Source organism: Perca fluviatilis, chromosome 23 (assembly GCF_010015445.1).
Source record: "Perca fluviatilis chromosome 23, GENO_Pfluv_1.0, whole genome shotgun sequence".
Lineage (NCBI taxonomy): Eukaryota > Metazoa > Chordata > Actinopteri > Perciformes > Percidae > Perca > Perca fluviatilis.
The window spans coordinates 16,832,807-16,854,956 of record NC_053134.1 but is presented as its reverse complement, the minus strand read 5'-3'; the positions used below and the strand labels follow the sequence as shown (position 1 = coordinate 16,854,956).

At 35.3% G+C, this 22,150-nt stretch overlaps 1 protein-coding gene across 1 annotated transcript; it reads right to left on the bottom strand.

Annotated features, from left to right (window-relative positions):
• Nucleotides 1-82: 82 nt before the first annotated feature.
• On the bottom strand, nt 83-21,293 carry tnnt2e (troponin T2e, cardiac). Its single transcript, XM_039791735.1, has 16 exons — nt 21,230-21,293; nt 21,096-21,150; nt 18,182-18,236; nt 15,161-15,214; nt 14,409-14,426; nt 14,084-14,098; nt 13,241-13,262; nt 13,079-13,139; nt 12,809-12,925; nt 12,612-12,689; nt 11,059-11,172; nt 10,770-10,882; nt 10,481-10,571; nt 9,541-9,612; nt 9,216-9,253; nt 83-215 (listed from the first exon to the last, which is right to left on the bottom strand). The coding sequence occupies exons 1-16, from the start codon at nt 21,277-21,279 to the stop codon at nt 176-178; spliced, it is 993 nt and encodes a 330-aa protein (XP_039647669.1). The 5' UTR covers nt 21,280-21,293; the 3' UTR covers nt 83-175.
• Between the last annotated feature and the right edge of the window lie 857 nt (nt 21,294-22,150).

Here is a 22,150-nt window from a genome sequence, read left to right as displayed (position 1 = left end):
TGGTAGAAAGTAAGAGAAACATATCCACTAGTTTTAAACTTGAGCCATGCAAACAAGCACTGCTGAGCTTAAAAGCAAGATCTTTTATTATTGTTTAAGCACACAATGTCACGGAAGTAAATACTGCTGCTCATTTTCAGATGCTTCCTAGGAGAACTCTTGCTGATGTTTACATTTATCTCACCCTGCCCTTGGCCTTGCCTCTTCCTTTGGCACTGTGGAATGAGACAAAAATCAGTAATCTTTATAGTAATTACTTAATTTCTACATACAGACATCAAAAATCAAATTATCCCAATTTGACATGGTTTAAAAAAAATAAACATTTTTACAAAACCCTTTTTCTTTGCCCAAGTCCTAAAATGTTAACAAGCTACTATATAAAATAGTCAAAGTGGTATTCATTAAGAAACTGAAACGGAGAGCACAAACACCAAAGCATCATGCTATTAGAAAAGGGCAAAGCACACAACTTTACACAGCTAGCAGATTGCGTCCTAAGCAGCAGCCTTACCTTTATTCTCTTTTTTAACTTCGGCCATAACATCGGATACATTCAGTTTAACCAGATATTTGATATGAAAAGCAGAGTGTGAACTTTAACCATCTGGTTTAAAACAGCTGTCTGGCTTTCGGCCTTAAAATGTTGATGTAACTTTAAGACTTTCTCAAGGTGGGTTGGTTCAGATTGGTTTACATTAGAAAAAAAAATCATATACTGTGGGCATGTCTTAAAATAACTGACTTTATACGACTGAGTTGATCTTTTCCATGGCTGTCTAAAACATAGGATCTTAAAGTACTAAATCCCTTAAAGAGTATTTAAGTCGTAAACACAGTTTTCAATATGTACATTTGTACAAAACAGGTTGTATGCTAAAACATTTACATTTTCACAAACTTAACTGACTTTTTCCGACATACAATGATTGTTTTTAACATACCACATGGCTTTTTTTTTTATGACTATTTTGAAATACTTTACTATGACGTTTTCATGACTTTGACATACTATGACTTTCGACACAGCCTACTATAACAAAACATTTATGATTTGTTCTGACTACTATACTGACCATGATTTTTCAACATACTACACTGACTTTGACATATTAAAACATTTTCCTGACATACTATGATTTTTTTCAACATACTATACTATGGCTTTTTCACTTTATTCAACATAGCCTACTATACTGTGACTTTTAATTAATTTTTTTTTTTAATATGACTATTTTAGAAATACTATGACTGATATTTTCAACATTCTGTAATATTAATTTTTATGATTTGTTTTAAATGATTATTGGACTATACTATGACTTTTTCGACATACTTATTTTTGGGGCTTTGTATGGCCTTTAATTGACAGGATAGCTCTAAGACAGGAAAGGGGAGAGACAGGAGGGATGACATGCAGCAAAGGGCTGCAGGTCACATTCAAATCCGAGCCGCTGGCATGGACTCAGCCTACATGGGGCGCACACTCTACTGGGTGAGCCATACTATGGATTTTTTATCACTTTTTCCGACATACTATACTTTAGCTTTTTGCGACTACTGTATATTCGATGTACCATGCTATGACTTCAGACTTTTTATGGAATATTTTTTGTGATATTTTGCACCATGGTATGACATGGACATGACAACTGGGTGGTGAAAACTGCGAGATGCTACAGGACTCTTCATTCCAGGAACAGCAGGCTGAGGAACAGCTTCTTCCCCTCAGCTGTCACCTTTATTCTGTATTTAGTGTACTGTTAGTATGACCTGTATTTACACTGACTATATGTTATATACTTATAACTGAACTGCTTACGGTGTTCATACTGTAAAACTATTAACATGTATATATGAACTTAATGTTTATGATGCTCATACGGTGTTTTCTGAATATAACTTTGCACTTTACAGCTTTTTTAACTGTTGAACTTAAAACTTGAAAAGTAATGTTGTAATGTTGAACTGCATTTTGTTGTGCACTGACAATTAAGATGAATAAAATCTAATGTCATGATTCAATTACTTCATACAAAGGTCATAGTATAATAAGTAATAAAAAAGCAATAGTATAGTATGTCGAATGAAGTGATAAAAAAGCTATAGTATGTCGAAAAAAGTGATAAAAAAGCCATAGTATAGTATGTCAAATATGGTGGCAATAAAGCCATAGTATAGTATGTCGAAAAAAGTGATAAAAAAGCCATAGTATAGTATGTTGAATGAAGTGATGAAAAAGCCATAGTATAGTATGTCGAATAAAGTGATCAAAAAGCCATAGTATAGTATGTCAAAAAAGTGATAAAAAAGCCATAGTATAGTATGTTGAATGAAGTGATGAAAAAGCCATAGTATAGTATGTCGAATAAAGTGATCAAAAAGCCATAGTATAGTATGTCGAATAAAGTGATCAAAAAGCCATAGTATAGTATGTCGAATAAAGCGATCAAAAAGCCATAGTATAGTATGTCGAAAAAAGTGATAAAAAAGCCATAGTATACTATGTCGAATAAAGTGGCAATAAAGCCATAGTATAGTATGTCAAATATAGTGGTAATAAAGCCATAGTATAGTATGTCAGAAAAGTGGTAATAAAGCCATAGTATAGTATGTCAGAAAAGTGATAAAAAAGCCATAGTATAGTATGTCGAATAAAGTGCTAAAAAAGCCATAGTATAGTATGTCGAAAAAAGAGATGAAAAAGCCATAGTATAGGATGTCAAATATAGTGGTAATAAAGTCATAGTATAGAATGTCGAAAAAAGTGATAAAAAAGCCATGGTATAGTATATCGAAAAAGCCTTAGTATAGTATATCGAATGAAGTGATAAAAAAGCCATAGTATAGTATGTCAAAAAAGTGACAAAAAAAGCCATACTATAGTATGTCGAATAAAATGATAAAAAAGCCTTAGTATAGTATGTCGAATAAAGTGATAAAAAAGCCATAGTATAGTATGTCGAAAAAAGCCATAGTATAGTATGTCAAAAATGTGATAAAAAAGCCATAGTATAGTATGTCGAATAAGGTGATGAAAAAGCCATAGTATAGTATGTCGAATAAAGTGATCAAAAAGCCATAGTATAGTATGTCGAATAAAGTGATCAAAAAGCCATAGTATAGTATGTTAAATATAGTGGTAATAAAGCCATAGTATAGTATGTCAGAAAAGTGATAAAAAAGCCATAGTATAGTATGTCGAATGAAGTGATGAAAAAAGCCATAGTATAGTATGTCGAAAAAAGCCATAGTATGCCGAATAAAGTGATAAAAAAGCCATAGTATAGTATGTCGAATAAAGTGATAAAAAAGCCATAGTATAGTATGTCAAAAAAGTGATAAAAAGCCATAGTACAGTATGTCAAATATAGTGGCAAAAAAGCCATAGTATAGTATGTTGAAAAAAGTGATAAAAAAGTGATAAAACCATAGTATAGTATGTCAAAAAAGTGATAAAAAAGCCATAGTATAGTATGTCGAATAAAGTGCTAAAAAAGCCATAGTATAGTATGTCGAAAAGTGGTAAAGCCATAGTATAGTATATCAGAAAAAAGGATAAAAAAGCCATAGTATAGTATATTCTAATAAAGCAAAAAGCCATAGTATAGTATGTCTAATAAAGTGCTAAAAGCTATAGTTAGTATGAATAAAGTAGCTAAAAAGCCATAGTATAGTATAAATAAAAAAGAGATGAAAAGCCATAGTATAGTATGTTGAATAAAGTGATCAAAAAGCCATATGTATAGTATGTCTAAAAGTGATAAAAAGCCATAGTACAGTATGTAAAATATAGTGGCAAAAAGCCATAGTATAGTATGTCGAAAAAGTGATAAAAAGGATAAAAAGCCATAGTATAGTATGTCAAAAGTGATAAAAAGCCATAGTATAGTATGTCGACAAAGTGATCAAAAAGCCATAGTATAGTATGTCAAATATTGTGGTAATAAAGCTCATAGTATAGTATGTCAAAAGGATAAAAAAGCTCATGCATAGTAGCGTCAAATATGGCAATAAAGCTCATAGTATAGTGGCGCGTCGTGAATAAAGTGATAAAAAAAGCCATAGCATAGTATGTCAAAAAAGTGACAAAAAAAAAAAGCCATACCATAGCATGTCTGAATAAAATGATGAAAAGCTTCATAGTATTAGTATGTCGAACGAAGTGATCACAGTCAGTATAGTATGTCAAATATAGTGGCAATAAAGCCATAGTATAGTATGTCTAAAAAAAGCCGATAAAAAGCCATAGTATAGTATGTCTATCAAAGGATAAAAAGCCATAGCATAGCATGTCTAATAAGGTAGACAATAAAGCCATAGTATTAGCATGTCGAATCAAAGTGATAAAAAAGCTCATAGCATAGCATGTCGATAAAAGTAAAAAGCCATAGCATAGTACCGAATAAAGGATCAAAAGCCATAGCATAGCACGTCAAATATAGTGACAATAAAGTCATTAGTATTAGTATGTCTAAAAAGTGATAAAAAAAAGCTCATAGCATAGTATGTCAGCGGATGAAAAGCCATATGTATAGCATGTCTAATAAAGGATCAAAGAGCTCATAGTATAGTATGTCACACAAGTATATAGTGGTGGTAATAGCATAGTACGTCAAAAAGTGATAAAAAAAAAAGCCAAGCATAGTGACGTCTAATAAAGGATAAAAAAGCCATAGTATAGTATGGTTGAATAAAGTGATAAAAAGCCATAGTATAGATGTCTAAAAGTGATAAAAAAGCTCATAGGCATAAGTATGTTGAATAAAGTGGCAAAAAGCTCATAGCATAGTATGTAATTATAGCGGACAAAAAAGCCATAGCATAAGCATATGAAATAAAGGATAAAAAAAGCATAGTATAGTATAAAAAAAAGACCCATAGACAAATAAGTGGTAAAAAGCGCATAGTATAGTATGTGAAGGAGAGGGATAAAAAAGCCATAGTATAAAGTAATAAAGGATAAAAAAAGCCAATAGCATAGTATGGAATGAGGGGATAAAAGCCATAGCATAGCATGTCAAAAAAGTGAAAAAAGAAAAGAGGAAAAAAGAAGCGAAAACATAGTATGCAAGGAAAAGCTAGCATAGATTAAGATCAAAGAGCATAGTATAGTATTCAAACATATCAGCCATAGTATATGTTAGAAAAATGATAAAGCCATAGTATAGTAGTCAAAAGGATAAAAAAAGATAGAAGTAGTTGAATAAGTGAAAGCGCATAGTATAGTATGTGAAAAGGGTAAGATAGTATAAGTCAGAAAGGATAAAGCTAGTATAGTATGAAGGAAGATAGTAGGAAGGGCTAGAAGAAGTAAAAGAGCAAGCGCTCATAGCATAGATTCAAAAGAACAAAAAGCCATAGCATAGTAGTTTGAATAATGGATAAAAGCATAGTATAGTATAACGTATAAAAGCATAGTACCACAGTGTAAAAAAAGAAGTAAGGGTATAAAGACAAAAAGTAATATATTTAAATAAGTATATCAAAAAAGTAAAAGGTAAGTATAAATATACACAAAATAGTAATGAAAGAAAAAGGATAAAAGCATAGCATAGAGCAAATGCAAAAAGAATTTAAAAGATATGATATAAATAAAAAAGAAAAACCCACAAAAAAAAATAAAAGGAAAAACAACAAACAATAATAGCATCTAATAAAAAAAAAGCCATAGCATAGGTACAATGAATGAAGGATAAAAAGCATAGCATAGTATGTCCAACAAAGGATAAAAAACAGGAAGAAAAAAGTGAAAAAAGCATAGGAGAAAAAGGGTAAAGCATAGTATAGTATATGTGAACAAAGTGGACAAAAATAATAAACAAATTAAAAAACACAGAACAGGAAAAAAAGTGAAGGATAGCTGGCACAGCATAAGGATCAAATGAAGTAAAAGACAGTATAGACAAAAAAGCCAAGGATAGTATGCAAAAGACCCATATAGATAAAATAAGAAGGTAGAAAGAAGGAGAAACGGAGAAACAAGGAAGGCAAGAGCAGGAGGACACAAGGAAAAGAAGGACAAACGATGGAGACAAGGAGAAAGAAATGGAGGAAGAATAAAAGGAAATAAATATAGAAGGAGGAAGAGAAAGGTGGAAAAGGATAAAAGGAGAAAAGTGGAAGAAATATGGAGGGAAAGATGGAAGTGGAAAGAAGAGGAAGGAGGAATGAAAGGAAAATGAAGGAGATGGTAGTAGAGGAGGGGGGGGGGAGGAAGGTTAATAATGTGGGGGGAAAAGACAATCAAAACATAGAAACATAGAAAACGTATTAGCATACTATGTCGAATAAAAGTGATCAAAAAGACATAGTATAGTATCTGAATAAAGTGGGATCAAAAAGACATAGTATAGTATACAATAAGTGATAAAGCCAAAGTATACTATGTCAAATATAGGGTAATAAAGCCATGTAGTAAAATGACGAAGGGTAAGTGCATAGTATAGTATCGAAGCGTAAAAAGCGCTCATAGTATAGTATGTCGAATAAAAGTGATAAAAAGCCACTAGTGAGTATGTCGAGAAAAGATGAAAAGCCATAGTATAGGATGTCAAATATAGTGGTAATAAAGTCATAGTATAGAATGTCGAAAAAGTGATAAAAAAGCCAAGCATAGTATATCGAAAAAAGCCTTAGTATAGAATGTCGAATGAAGTGATAAAAAGCCATAGTATAGTATGGTCAAAAAGTGAAAAAAAGCCATAGTATAGTATAGTCGAATAAAATGAAAAAAGCCATAGTATAGTATGTCAAAATGATAAAAAAGCCATAGTATAGTATGTCTAAAAAAGCCATAGTATAGTATGTCGAAAAAGTGATAAAAAAGCCATAGTATAGTATGTCGAATAAAGTGATAAAAAAGCCATAGTATAGTATGTCGAAATTAAGTCATAATATAGTATGTCGAAAAAAGCCATAGTATAGTATGTCAAATATAGTGATAATAAAGCCATAGTATAGTATGTCGAAAAAAGTGATAAAAAAAGCCATAGTATAGTATGTCGAAAAAAGTGAAAAAGCATAGTATTAGAAAGTGATAAAAAAGCCATAGTATAGTATCGAAAAAAAAAAAAGTCATAGTATGCTATCAAAAAGTGATAAAAAGCCATAGTATAGTATGTCGAATAAAAGGCAAAAAGCCATAGTATAGTATGTCAAAAGGAAAAAAGCATATAGGTAAAAAGTGAAAAAGCCATATTAGTGAATAGCAAATAGTAAAAAAAAAAAAAAAAGCCATAGTATAGTAGGTCAAAAAAGTGATAAAAAAGCCATAGTATAGTATGTCAAAAAGTGATAAAAAAGCCATAGTATAGTATGTCGAATGAAGTGATAAAAAAGCCATAGTATAGTATGTCGAATAAAGTGATCAAAAAGCCACAGTATAGTATGTCGAAAAAAGCCATAGTATAGTATGTCGAATAAAGTGATAAAAAAGCCATAGTATAGTATGTCAAAAGGTGATAAAAAAGCCATAGTATAGTATGTCGAATAAAGTGATAAAAAAGCCATAGTATAGTATGTCAAAAAAGTGATAAAAAGCCATAGTATAGTATGTTGAATAAAATGACAAAAAAGCCATAGTATAGTATGTTGAATAAAAGTGATAAAAAAGCCATAGTATAGTATGTCGAAAAAGTGATAAAAAAGCCATAGTATAGTATGTCGAATGAAGTGATAAAAAGCCATAGTATAGTATGTCAAATATGGTGGCAATAAAGCCATAGTATAGTATATCGAAAAAAGTGATAAAAAAAGCCATAGTATAGTATGTTGAATGAAGTGATGAAAAAGCCATAGTATAGTATGTCGAATAAAGTGATCAAAAAGACATAGTATAGTATGTCGAAAAAAGTGATAAAAAAGCCATAGTATAGTATGTCGAATGAAGTGATGAAAAAGCCATAGTATAGTATGTCGAATAAAGTGATCAAAAAGCCATAGTATAGTATGTCGAATAAAGTGATCAAAAAGCCATAGTATAGTATGTCGAAAAAGTGATAAAAAAGCCATAGTATAGTATGTCGAATAAAGTGATAAAAAAGCCATAGTATAGTATGTCGAAAAAAGTGATAAAAAAGCCATAGTATAGTATGTCGAAAAAAGCCATAGTATAGTATGTCAAAAAAGTGACAAAAAAGCCATAGTATTAGTATGTCGAATAAAATGATAAAAAAGCCATAGTATAGTATGTCAAAAAGCCATAGTATAGTATGTCGAATAAAGTGATCAAAGAGCCATAGTATAGTATGTCAAAAAAGCCATAGTATAGTATGTCGAAAAAAGCCATAGTATAGTATGTCAAAAAAGTGATAAAAAAAGCCATAGTATAGTATGTCGAATAAAGTGATAAAAAAGCCATAGTATAGTATGTCGAAAAGTGATGAAAAAGCCATAGTATAGTATGTCAAAAAAGTGATAAAAAAAGCCATAGTATAGTATGTTGAATAAAATGACAAAAAAGCCATAGTATAGTATGTCGAAAAAAGCCATAGTATAGTGTGTCAAAAAGTGATAAAAAAAGCCATAGTATAGTAGGTCAAAAAGTGATAAAAAAGCCATAGTATAGTATGTCGAATAAAGTGATAAAAAAGCCATAGTATAGTATGTCGAATAAAGTGATAAAAAAGCCATAGTATAGTATGTCGAAAAAAGCCATAGTATCGTATGTCTAAAAAGTGATTAAAAAAAGCCATAGTATAGTATGTCGAAAAAAGCCATAGTATAGTATGTCAAAAAAGTGACAAAAAAGCCATAGTATAGTATGTTGAATAAAGTGATCAAAAAGCCATAGTATAGTATGTCAAATATAGTGGTAATAAAGCCATAGTATAGTATGTCAAAAAAGCCATAGTATAGTATGTCGAATGAAGTGATAAAAAAGCCATAGTATCGTATGTCGAATAAAGTGATAAAAGAAATAGTATGTCGAAAAAAGCCATAGTATAGTATGTCGAAAAAAGTGATAAAAAAGCCATAGTGTAGGTCGAAAAAAGCCATAGTATGTTGAAAAAAGTAATAAGTCATAGTATAGTATGTTGAAAAAAGTCATAATAAGCCATAGTATAGTATGTTGAAAAAAGTCATAATAAGCCATAGTATAGTATGTTGAAAAAAGCCACCCCAATACCACACCAGTAGCTTTTAGGAAAACTAAAATATACTCTCAGTGCCGATATAACGTGAGAGTATGCTTTAAAGTGGCTACTACTGACCTTTCCTGGTTCTGAATGCAAGCCAGGAGCTGATTGGTCTGTGGGGGGACAAACATGGAGGACTTGCTAAGCACAGGAGCAACAAGCAGAGAGAGGCGGTCACCAGCTGAGCCAAATAGTGGACCATGTTGCCCTAAAGAAGAGCTCAGCAGGGAAAGAATATCTTCTGCAGATGGAGACTCGCCTCTACTCTTCCCATCATTTAAGTAAAACTGACTAGCTGTAGTAATAGAATTCTTGACTTTTGGGACTTCTCTTGCTAGATTAAACAACCACATGGCAGTTTCTTGCAGGCTACACCATCAACACACACTACTAGTTTCACCTTCTGCGTTGTAGTCGCCCAGCTTTGTTCCTGCTGCAATGTCCGAGGATCGGTTTTAGGCCCTTCAACACACTGACAGCAAAAATACACAACAAGCAAGAGGTTCACACTCCTCATTAACAGTTACTCACAACTTTTGCTGCTCATTGATTCGGGACTGGAGTACATTGATCTGGAAGTCAAGCCACATTCATTTTAGACAGGCGCCCTCAGGACAGCCTTGCATAATACATACCTGTTCAGCTTTCATATTCTGTGCCTTTTTCAGGGCTCTAGGCTATGTACCATCAATTTGCAGTGTTTGTCATTATCATTTTATCCCATGTGCTAAATTAACATAGTATATAAAATCAGGTTAAGTAGTAAATATATTGTAGGTAGTCTGTGGCTTTAGAGCCACATCATAGGATTTTCTTTGAATAAAACACATTACAGCCTAGAATTTGAAAAGAAGAGTTATACCCCTCTCATGTCAGCGTGTTAAATATGTAGCTGGTGCCAGCAGCCCATTAGTTTAGCTTACAGGAAAGGGGAGACAGCTAGCCTAGCTATTAGAGATGGTCCGATACCATTTTTTGCATCCCGATACCGATTCAAATACCTGAACTTGCGTATCGGCCAAGTTACCAGTATCGGTTCCGAACATCTCTACTAGCTATAAACATCTCTACTAGCTATAAACAAAAGTAACAAAATCTACCAACCAGCACCTTTAAAAGCTCCCTAGTAGTTAACATGTTATATTTTGTTGGACAGAGCCAAGCTAGCCGTTTCCCTGTTTCCAGTTTTTACTGCTTTGCACCCAACTCAAAAAAGCAAATAAGCTTAGTTTGCAGAATGTCAAAGTAATCCTTTATAAATGTTGTTACTGTTTTCTTTTTTTTAACCAGATTGATTTCATTGAGGTAATAATGTAAGTACATTGAGGCAAAGTACTTACCTCATATTTCTGTCTCTTCAGTTTCTCGGTGAGGTCAAACTTCTCAGCCTCCAGCGTCATCAGCCACTGCCACAACTCATTGGACTTCTCCCTTTAGAGCAAAAACCAGAGTATTTCAGAAACAGAAAACTAAAAAGGCCATAAAAAACTGTAAAACTATAAAAATTATATAGAGAATGGTTAAGATGGCAGTTTATCAACAAACAAATCTCCTGCATCAGGCCGTAGATGTGGATATTAGCCTGTCTACAGTGAACAGTGACTGCTAGTAAAAACATAGTATCCTTACTTCACTTTGTCCTCAGTGAGATGGTCGATGTTGAGAGGCTTCCTTCTGTCAGCCAGGATCTTCTTTTTCTTCTCTCTCTCCGTCTGCTTCTTGGCTCCCTTCTTTCCTTCTTGCTGGATAATCCAAGTGGAAGTGTTGAATGAATACAAGAATGAAAATATCAAAGAGGCCACAAAGTTTGTCCTATTATAACAGTCTTTGTCTTCGGTCATTTATCTCAGCGAGGGTTGTTTGCATGTCATTGACTCTGAGAAACAGTTTTCCTGTGTATCAATGTGTGATGACTGACCCTCTGTTGGACACCACCATACTGCTGAGTGATGTTTGTCAGAGCCTTCTTCTTCTTGGCATCATCATCCTGCTTCTTACGTGCCTCCTCCAGCTCCTTCCTCTCCTTTTCTTCCTGTACCGATTGCACATGATGGTTACAGGAGAAAGAAACACAGACACGCGTGACGATGAAACAAAATGGTGACGCTAAAGTTGAAGGTAAACAAAACAATGAGCTAAAATGTGCTATTAAGATCAGTAGAGCTGATGGGAGATGCAGAGTTGGTTTTTAATTCCCTGTAGGTACATAACTATGAGCGACTCCACTCAAATTACATCATTTGACCCATTGTTATTATAAAAATGTTGATTATAGCAGCTTTAATGAAAAGTATGCTGAATTATTTGCCACAGACGACATGAAGAAATTAGTCCCCCAAAGGCTAAGACTTCAAGCTGATCAAAATCTATGTCATCTGAGCTGGCAATTGTGTAATATGACATCAGTAAACTGCACCAAGTACACTCATACTGTAAAGCACCAGGGGCCAGTATTTATATACAGTACTGTGCAAAAGTTTTAGGCAGGTATGAAAAAATGCTGTAAACTAAGAATGCTTTCAAAAATGGAAGTGTTAATAGTTTATTTTCAACAATTAACAAAATGCAGAGAATGAACAGAAGAGAAATCTAAATCAAATCAATATTTGGTGTGACCACTCTTTACCTTCAAGACAGCATCAATTCTTCTAGGTACACTTGCACACAGTTTTTGAAGGAACTCAGCAGGTAGGTTGTTCCAAACATCTTGGAGAACTAACCACAGATCGTCTGTGGACGTAGGCTTCCTCAAATCCTTCTGTCTCTTCACGCTATCCCAGACACTTGTTTCAATGTCGGAGGTATGGCTTTTTGGCTGCAACTCTTCCATGAAGACCACTTCTGGCCAGACTTCTCCGGACAATAGATGGCTGTACCTGGGTCCCACTGGTTTCTGCCAGTTCTGAGCTGATAGCACTGCTGGACATCTTCTGATTTCGAAGGGAAATAAGCCTGATGGGGTTTTTCATCTGCTGCACTAAGTTTCCTTGGCCGACCACTGCGTCTACGACCCTCAATGTTCCCTGACTTTTTGCAAGTGTACCTATAAGAATTGATGCTGTATTGAAGGCAAAGGTTAGTAACACCAAATATTGATGTGATTAGATGTTTTTTTGGTCGCTCACTTTGAATTTTGTACATTGATAAAAATAATCAATCATTATTTAAATTTTTGAAAGCATTCTTAGTTTACAGCATTTTTTACACACCTGCCTAAGACTTTTGCACAGTACTGTATGTCAAAGCAGAAATGGCAAAGCTAGAGAAAAGAACAAGGAAAGAGTATTGGCTCTCTGTTGTTTAAGAATGTATATTCATCAGGGAAGATTCCACAGCAGGCCTGACATCTTAATTGTATTAAGGAAGCAAGGTGAAACTAGAGAGTCAGTCAGTTATTTGTTACAGGAAATTCTTTAATTATTATATGTGGGGTCATGTCCTGAAACAGATGTGATGAGCAGACTGACTCACAACAACACGAGCCTGCCTCTCCTTCTCCTGCTCAGAACGGATCCTCTGCTGTTCAGCCCTCTCAGTGCGACGCTTCTCCTGCGCACACGCACACGCACACGCGCACACACACACACACACACACACACACACACACACACAGTGTTTGCTGGGTAGTGCAACACTCCTGATCTGGCACGCTTTCCTGAAAAACTTACGATCCTGTTAACGAGAGCAATGAGCTCCTCCTCGTCCTTCTTCCTCTGAATGAAGTGGGCCTCGATCAGAGACGTCAGCTCGGTCAGATCCTTCTCCTGACGCTTCCTGTGGATGTCCTGCAGTTAAAGACACATAGTTTGTATTAACATACTTATGAGGACCTTCAGTGGCTGCATTTTCAGTCAGCACAATACAATGACAAAACGCAAACACCTCCACAGACAAATTATTACAAGTAATTGTGCTTATATTTCGAATTAATCACTTACATCAAAGTCGACTTTGTCCCCATCGGGTATCTTCGGCACAGCTATAACCGGAACAAATGCCCTAAAATAACATATATGGTTTAGAATAAGAACTTCAAATGACAAGTTAACCACTAGTTGGTTGATGTATACAGATTAAAAATTACTTGACAAAATACTTACTTTGGTTTGGGTTTGGAGTCATCTATTATAATAAAGAAAGGATAATCCGTTACAATCAAACTCGTTTATATTTTTAAGTTATAATAATAAGTTATATTTGTTTTATATGTTTAGTTTTTCCAGTTTAAAATTCACTACTGATATGTCAAACAGTTTGATCTTCAGTAGATTAAAATGACAGTGTTCACGCACTCAACACACACACTCAACAAACAAAAGTACTAGAACAAGAAATCTTGCTAAATTCTGTTCATACTACTAAGTCAATAATCCCTTTTGTTATAAAAAAAACGTATGAACTGTCTGAATCCTGTGTTGTACAGTGCTGTTTTCCAGACATCCGGACATAGGGACATGTTAGTGCATCAGCTGGCAGAGATATGTTTAATTTATTATTTGGAAATACTCTATCACTCAGGTAAGATATGTACTTCATATGTTTTGACATGAAAAACTTTTTTGCCTGTCTGAAGGAGAAATAGAAAGTCAAAACAGTTTCTGTATGCCTTGTCATATTGGGTTGTTGCAAGTACTCGAGGGGCTCAAGCCATGAAAGCTTAGCTTTACTTTCAGACAATGGAGGCATATATTTTGCAAAAGTGTGTTATCAGAATAAATATTGAGGCGTAAGGGAAAATATTACACCACATTTGAATTCATCCGTTACAGGGAATTGAAAAGATTGAAAGTTACTATTACTATTTCCCACATATATCTCAGAACTAAGGTCTTCTTGCCCCAGCTAAATGACTGTCAAACATGCTGGGATGCACAAATCAGAACAATATTTTGTTATTTAGTCACACCATGCATGCAAGTTTAAACAGAGAGACTTTGCTTCACCTTCTTCTGCAGGCTCTTTGTGAAAGTAAGGTGAACAGGCAGTTGATTAGTGGCAGTGATCGTAATCAATGCAAGAAATGGAGAATAGTTAATCAGTAAATGTTCATGACGTGGCTTAGACACAATGAGTCACCTAATGATTCATCAAAATACACTGAAGAAGATAAGAGATGGCTTAGTTTAAAACAAAATTGGCTTGACTCATCGTTGTATACAATATATTTGTTGGCGCTGGACCATCGAACAGAACACTTAAGCCATTGAAAAATACATATTGTATATATTATATTAGAATAGAACATAAAAGTAGAAAAAAGGTATTTACCTTCTGCCGTAGGAGGTTCTAAGGTGGAGTAAAATAATGAAAATATAATTAGATGTGTCACATTGTCAAACAATGTTTACAATTGTCCGGGGAAATGCTGAAACTATTACATGATAACCTTTCTTTGCACTCATAAAATAAGCAAGACATGCACAGTACATATGATTTGATATAAAAAAAAAGTGAGATGTCTTAATTTGCACATCATTAACTGAAATGTTTCAGTCATGTTAAAACTCTAAAATGTCAATATTCTGTCAGTAAATGCATGAAAACAGCTACGATCTCAACAATAATCAGTGCTCAGTTTTACTTGCATGCAAACAATTATTTTGTCTGAGTAGATTTCACAATTTTTACAAATTCATTTTGGAATGAATTCATCAAATACTAACTCAGCAAGCGGCTCCTTGGCTGCTGAACATATTAGTGAACAAAAACAAGCTAATATTGATATAGGTAAATTAATAGTGCAGAAGTAAATGAGGTGAAAAGAAATTCTACTGCAGTGTGCAGGTGGAAAGCAAAGGAGTTTATACCGAGTCGGTGTGTTATTGATATAAAATATGTATATATGTAATATTTATGATGGCACAAGCCATGCAATGAGCAGTACTGATTACTACGCAAACAACTAGTATAATATCAAGTGAAACATTCAATCTTAGCTTTTTTTTCCTATGTAAATACATTATGCTCTGTAAAAACAGGGATGGAATTATAATGGCGCATAATATTTAAAGGAGAATTACCTTCTACTTGAGGTGCAGGTTTTTCCACTTCAACCTCAACTTTGACATCCATATCTATATAACAAGAATTATTGAAGGCAGATTTTGTTATTGTTGGGCATGACATGACTAAAGAAGACATGGTACCATACACACACAGTACACTACAATGATGTTCCAAAAAAGTGAAAGTAAAGAAAAAGTATTTACGGACAAAAATAAGTCATACAAACCTTCTTTCAGCATCTCCATGACTGAGTGAACAAGATTATTGGATCAATGAGACGGAGGTAAACAGCTTGAGGCTGGGATTTGGTTCAAACTCTGAGCACTGTGATATTATCTCTTGGGATGAACTGAAACCAATGCTGATCGCTGACATTCTGACCAAAGCTAAAGTGATCTTGGTTCACAGCCAGAGCCTGTGAACCGTTTGTAACGTGTCAGAAATCAAAGCAAAAATCTAAAACACATAACAGGAACAAACATACTTTCGGTTTCCTTTGTCATATAAATTATTTTGTATCACCACTGCTAATCAGGGGTGTAAGTAGTACTCTGATCCTTTACTTAAGTAAAAGTACAAATACAGCAGTAGTAAAATTCAAAATCCTACTTAATTAAAGTCCAGAAGTATTATCAGCTAAATGTCCCACGATAAATCTGAGGGGTTGGGAGATGATTAATGGAAAACAAAACTAAAGGTCTGCTACACATATTGAAATTTGTATTGATTTTTTTGGACTGTAATCTTTGCTTTTTGTGCAATATTATGGAGAATTGTACCTTGCTAAATCTTTAACAGTTATTTAGTCAAACTATCTGAGAAGTTTATAGGTAAACCAGTATCAGAAAAGGATTAACTGCAAAGTAACAATTGAAAAGGAATTTGCCTTGGTGGATAGTGCATAATAAAAAGGAAATAAAGAATAAATGTAAAAGAAACAATATCATAAATAAACAATATGTACGGTATAACTTTTTAACAATAATAAAAGAAGGTTGTATGGCTGTATGGTTTAGTGCAGAAAATCTCTTGTGGAGCTGCTAGCAACTCCTAGACAAAACCAATGTAACCCTGTCATCTTTAAAAAGGAATAGTTTGGCATTTTGGGAAATTCACTTATTCTCTTGTCAAGAGTTAGATGAGAAGATGGATACCATTTTCATGTCTTCTCATCTTCCTTTAACACTGTATTGTTAGAAACTAAAGCTGTCAAATATACTGTAGATATATTTCCCTCTCAAATGTAGTGAAGTAAGAGTATAAACATTAAAATGGAAATACTCAAACCATCTAATTTAAGTTAATAGTCACTTTTCACCACTGATGCTCAATATAGGTTTTTATGGATTATATTATATTATTATTATTTTTATGGATATGCATTATAATAAGAAGAAAAAAAAATGAAACGCAATATATGTATTTTAATCATATATACAATTCGATCAGAATGATGACTTGGCAGCCACTTTAGAAAACCTTTCATGCAATATTTGTCAGTACAGAATTATATGAATCAAACATTGCAGTGCTAAAAATGGAATGGAGATAATTGGCAAAGAGATTTAGAGTGTGAAATAGGTAAGGAGAAATGGCATGATATAGTTTCCAAGGTTGGGTGGGCCACTAGGGATATTAGAAGCAAATTTACTCATTACAAAAATCATACATAGATACTACTATACTCCTATGAAACTTTTCAGAATGGGCTTAGTAGAAGATAAAAGGTGTTGGAAATGTAAGGGTGGAAATGGTACATTTCTACATTCCTTTTGGGAATGTCCTGTGGTATTACCTTTCTGGAAAGAAGTATTAAGGAAACCGGGAGATTGGTTGGGTCAAAGGTTACCGGAATCTCCACTGTTCTGTCTCCTGGGAGATGGCACACTTTTGCCACGAGGAATCAACAAAGGGCAGCATGCGCTAATAACCGCAGGCCTCATCTCTGCAGCAAGGATAATACTGAGGAACTGGAAAAGCACGTGCACGCCGAGGCTCACAGATTGGACTCAACTTATAACAGAGACTGCATCATAGGAATATTTGATTGCCAGGAAGAACAATGTTAAAGGGAAGTTCCATTTAGTGTGGGACTATTTCTTTTCATATATTAAGGGTCTGATACATTAAGCATGTGTTGTAACACATCACAGGTGGTATGATTACAAGCAACATAGTGGTACAGAGGGGTGTTGTCCTTTTAAGTTTAGTTTCAACTGCCTTTTTGTGTTTTGTTTTGCTTTCATTTGTAAGTTGGTTGTATTATTTGCTGAAAAATAAATACTTTAATGACAAAAAAAAAAATGGAATGGAGATAATTCAGATAATTAGACAGAACTGTGTTGGCAAATAAAGTGTTAACGTTCAAACAGAGAAAAACACACACAGAGACACACAAACACACACACACACAAAAAATAACTGTTAATTCACTACATTTCTATGGAAAACATGTCTGCCTCCATCAAAAATCTAACCACAGAAACCAACTTTGTTTGGTCACCACTTATTAACTCCTTGTAGTCCTGACCCTGGGTACACACTTACCCAACCAAACCTCACTTCATGTACACCACCACAACGTATCTTACAGTTAACTCGATAAAATAAATTAGCCTCCCACACCTTCACTGTCCTGTCTTAATGTCTGTACATTCTGATTGTTTTACTCTTGTTATATTATACCAATAAGAAAAAGAAAACAGACTATCACTGACAGGAGCAGGCAGACACACCAGAAACACACGCATGACGATACACACATGAAGCCATGCAGGAGCCTTTACCTTCCTCTTGCTGGGTTTCTTCCTCTGTGCAGACATAATAAGGTCAGCTACGTCTAGCAACAGAAGCTTGAAAGTGACAATTTTGCTTTCAAAAACACAGTGAAAGCTCTCAAACCCTTACTTGCCTTCCTCACTGAAAAAGAGAAGAAGTGAAGATGTGAACTTTTGGATCCATCGGTCGAAATCACCTCAGATCTGTCTGTTGATTTAACTTAAAAGACGCTACTAAAATGCAATAAAGGTACTCACAACATCTCCTCGACAACTTCTTCTTCTTGAGACATCTCGGATTCCAATTACCTGCCTCAAAGAGGAAAGCAGACAATGTATCAACACATCATGAATCACCATCTTGGTTCACCGCACAGACGATAACATGCGTTTTAAATGGATTTCCTTGTTTTGAGATAATAAAAGGAGTTTTAATGCAGCCGTCGAACTGACACACACACACACACAGACACGCCAGGCTTAATTCTCTTGGGCTCAATATAATAAGGGCTGGTTATATATGTTTTTCTTGCTCTGATTTGTGTTGTCTTCTTGATATTTTGTCTTATCGACTCTAATGTTTTTACAAGCCCTTGCGATTTATTTCCAACAGATGGTTTGTATCTCTCTTCTTTTCTACTCCTTTCAATGCTTTTGTCATATGTACAAACAACTAAACCAAAACCTACTACAAAAAAAGTAGAAAAGAAACCTTGGCTACACGCTGAGAGATTGGAGCAATTGTAGAATTTGAAATGATTCCACCATGGGCACTGAAAGCAGAGGCGCAGGGCTTTAAACAGCTCCAGGCCTAAATCCTCAGCCATTTCCTCTTGGCAATGATCAAGGCTGCAGGCAGCCGACTGGAGTCTGAACAGCACTGAAACTACCAGCACGAGTCCTTCAGGGACATCTGAAGCTACGCATATCATATTGGCTCAGATATGTACACTCAAACAATTTTCCTGGTGCTTAGAAGGCTTTGAAATGGTACGCTGCGAGAAATGTCCATCAAAACAAGTGTGATTTTATATGATATTCATGTTGTCAATGCTTATACTTTCAGAAGCGAAACAATTTGATCTGATTGCAGTTTCAAACCCTTATCTCTCTAAAAGGCCATGCCATCAATTTTACACATGAAGATCAGTTTACTTGTCATGAGGAGTCTTACTCAACCTTTGAAAACAATTGTAAAATGGCTCTGGAGGAGCTTTCTAAATTCGGGAAAAAAGAACCCTGATGACCTAGTGACTTGCATTATGGGAAATGCAGGAACCATCGTTTTTGGAGCTTGATCCATACTCTAGACTAAAAGTCAGGATATCTGCTCTGTTTTGGACCAGTCTCAATATTGTGGGAAATTGGCAGGAAGTCCCTGTTCCTACCTAAGAAAAAGTCCAGCACATAAACCCTGTAAAACCATCCCTTGTCATTTTAAAATTTTAATTTGTTCAGATCGAACAAACAATATATAACATGTTATTTAGTGAGCTTTAGAGTTGCTGGTAGGCAGATTTTTTCTACCTTTGGACAGAGCCTTGCTAGCGGTTTCTGCCTGTTGGGAGTCTTTTTGCTAAGCTAACCACGTATTCCTGATTATACTTTTATATTCGGACAGACAGACACAAGAGTGGCATTCATCTTCTCATCAAACTCTGCGCAAGAAAGCGAATAAGCAAATTTCCCAAAGTGTCAAACTATTCCTTTAATCTGCTTCTCACAAGTAGGTTCATATGCATTTCATACAGAATCTTTCCCATTATAACTCCTGATCTTAATTTTTTTTTTTTTTTAAGTAGCCTCCTTAACTTTAAAAAGCAACAACATTAGGGTGTTTGGGATCAAGGTTAAAGTTACAGAAATGGATTTAATAAGGCTTTGGTATCCCCTATAAATAAATACATTGTATCAATTACATGTTAGAACAACACTTGGACCCCGATTTTTTCCATGAGCTTATAAATCACAAGATCATAAAAATCGGTGTCACTCAGCTGAACACTGGGGGAGAGCGAGTGTCTATTTTTAAGAATAATAAAGTGTGCTTTTGAACAGGTGTGGAGCTTATCCTCCAGACAATGGGTTTGGCTCACCTCACCGTACTCACAGTAAATCAATGAGCTGGGACCCATATTCAGATGGGCTATTTTTGTCGTCAGCTGCTGGTCAGGGAACATTTTTATAACAATGAATAGGTCTCAGGAGTCTGTCTTCTTGCTTTTTAAACAGTCCTACTCATTAAAACAAGTTTATTCCAGATTTTTTTATAATATTTTGATAGAATATACATGTTGAATGGGTGATGTTGGGACGAAGAAAACATCCCAGTTCCACCTTCCCTCCTGCCTGGCTACGGTCCTGTCCCCCAGTCATTTCAAAGGGCCAGCTGCACATTCAATCTCTGCACGATATATATTTACACTTTCACTGTATGTGGTTACTGTCCAAAGTCATGCTTCTGTTTAAATTCTGTTACATGCATACTCAAATTCAAACATTGCGGTGCCTGGAGTCCCTGTGTGGTTTTTACTTTTGTCATTAGATTGAGCAGCTGACGTCAAAAGGATGAGGAAAGAGAAATGTGAAGAGGAGAAAGTACAGGGAAAGACAAAAAAACTGAGAAATGGAAGAAGACCATCTGGTTGAAAAAAAAAGCACCAACTGGAAACCCAGAAAGAATTCACAGTGTATGAGGGTTGCAATGGCTGGGGTATTAAATGTGTATTTGCTTAAATGCATGCGGTCAGTCCCCGTCTGGCTGGAACTGTGAAATAACACACAGTCTGACAGCGGCAGGAATGTTGAGGGTGCTGGTTTCGGCATTAGGCAGCATTAAGTCAAAGCCCACAGCATGCTGCTGTACCAACACAGCAGTCTCAGGGGCGAGCTTAGCACCTTCTTCACCAGCATGTGCACTGCTCAGATCAGAACACATCAAAGAAAAGCCATCATAAAAGCTTTAAGAGTCTACTTGGGCAACATCTGAGCATATTTATTTCAGCATTCATGACTTTGTATGAGTAACAGCTAGCTGATAGATCATGCTGAGGTGGTTTATTTATTTCAGTCACCAGAATTCACTGTAAATTGATCAACTTTTAAGTTTAATTAAAAACTCTAAAATATGAACTGTACTTGAATGCCAAATACAATGCAACATATAACTGACCTGTTTGCTGCCATGCACCCAGAGGTCATGCTCTGATCTTACCTCCTGTATAATCCTGAGGAAGAGATGGGATTAGCAACAAATTCAGGTATGATCCTTTCACATCCAGACAGAGACAAGTTCAATCATCCTACCCCAACCAAAAAGCACACTTGATTCGGCCCTGCCCATCATGTGCCCACATGTCTTGTCTATGACTGTCAGTTCTATTGTTGGAGGCAGAAAATGAGTTACACCTGGAGAGGAATGCTGCCTTCAAGTACTCCTCGTAATCCGTTACATTCAAGGACAGAAATTGAAAATACAATTAGTTCCACCAATGGATTTATTATATTAATGGTTCCACCTCAAAGTGTTATTTGGCTGGAGATAAAACATCTTTTCATTGTTGTTACTTTGGAGAACTGACACAGCATGTAGCTGCTTTGTGCTGAGATCCGAATATAGTACAGTATAAGGCAAGCCAACAGCTTGGTGAAGATTGTTTGTTAATTTTAGCAGTGCTTTTAACACTATTCAGCCTCATCTGCTGGTGGGCAAGCTGATGGATCTTGGGGTTAAGCCAAGGTTTATTTTGTGGATTAATGATTTTCTTCTGAAGCGAATCCAGCAGGTTAATCGTAAAAGCCCGTGCTCTGTACCCAACTAACACGCACACTTTTTTGGCTTAGAAGTACGGTAGGAACCGCTAAAAAGACAACAACCTCTGCTGTCCTCTCCACCCGACATACAGACACACTTCCTCGGTTTAGAATTACCCGACTGAACACACTTTATTGACTTAGAATTACGGCCAAAATCACTAAACACACTGCAAACTCACGATCCTCTCTTCCCGATTTACAGCCCCCCCTCTCTAGGCTTAAAATAACCCACCGTTTTCGGCTATACGTTGTAACAGCCGTGACCGCTTGCCTGGTCCACCGGTAACTAGCTAGCAGGGTTAGCATGGCGGCGTTTGCCAGGACCAGTCGGAATCACTTTACTGGCTGTGTCTCGATTGTTTTTGCGAGTAACCAACTCGCGTACTCTAGCTATATAATTCAATGTCAGTA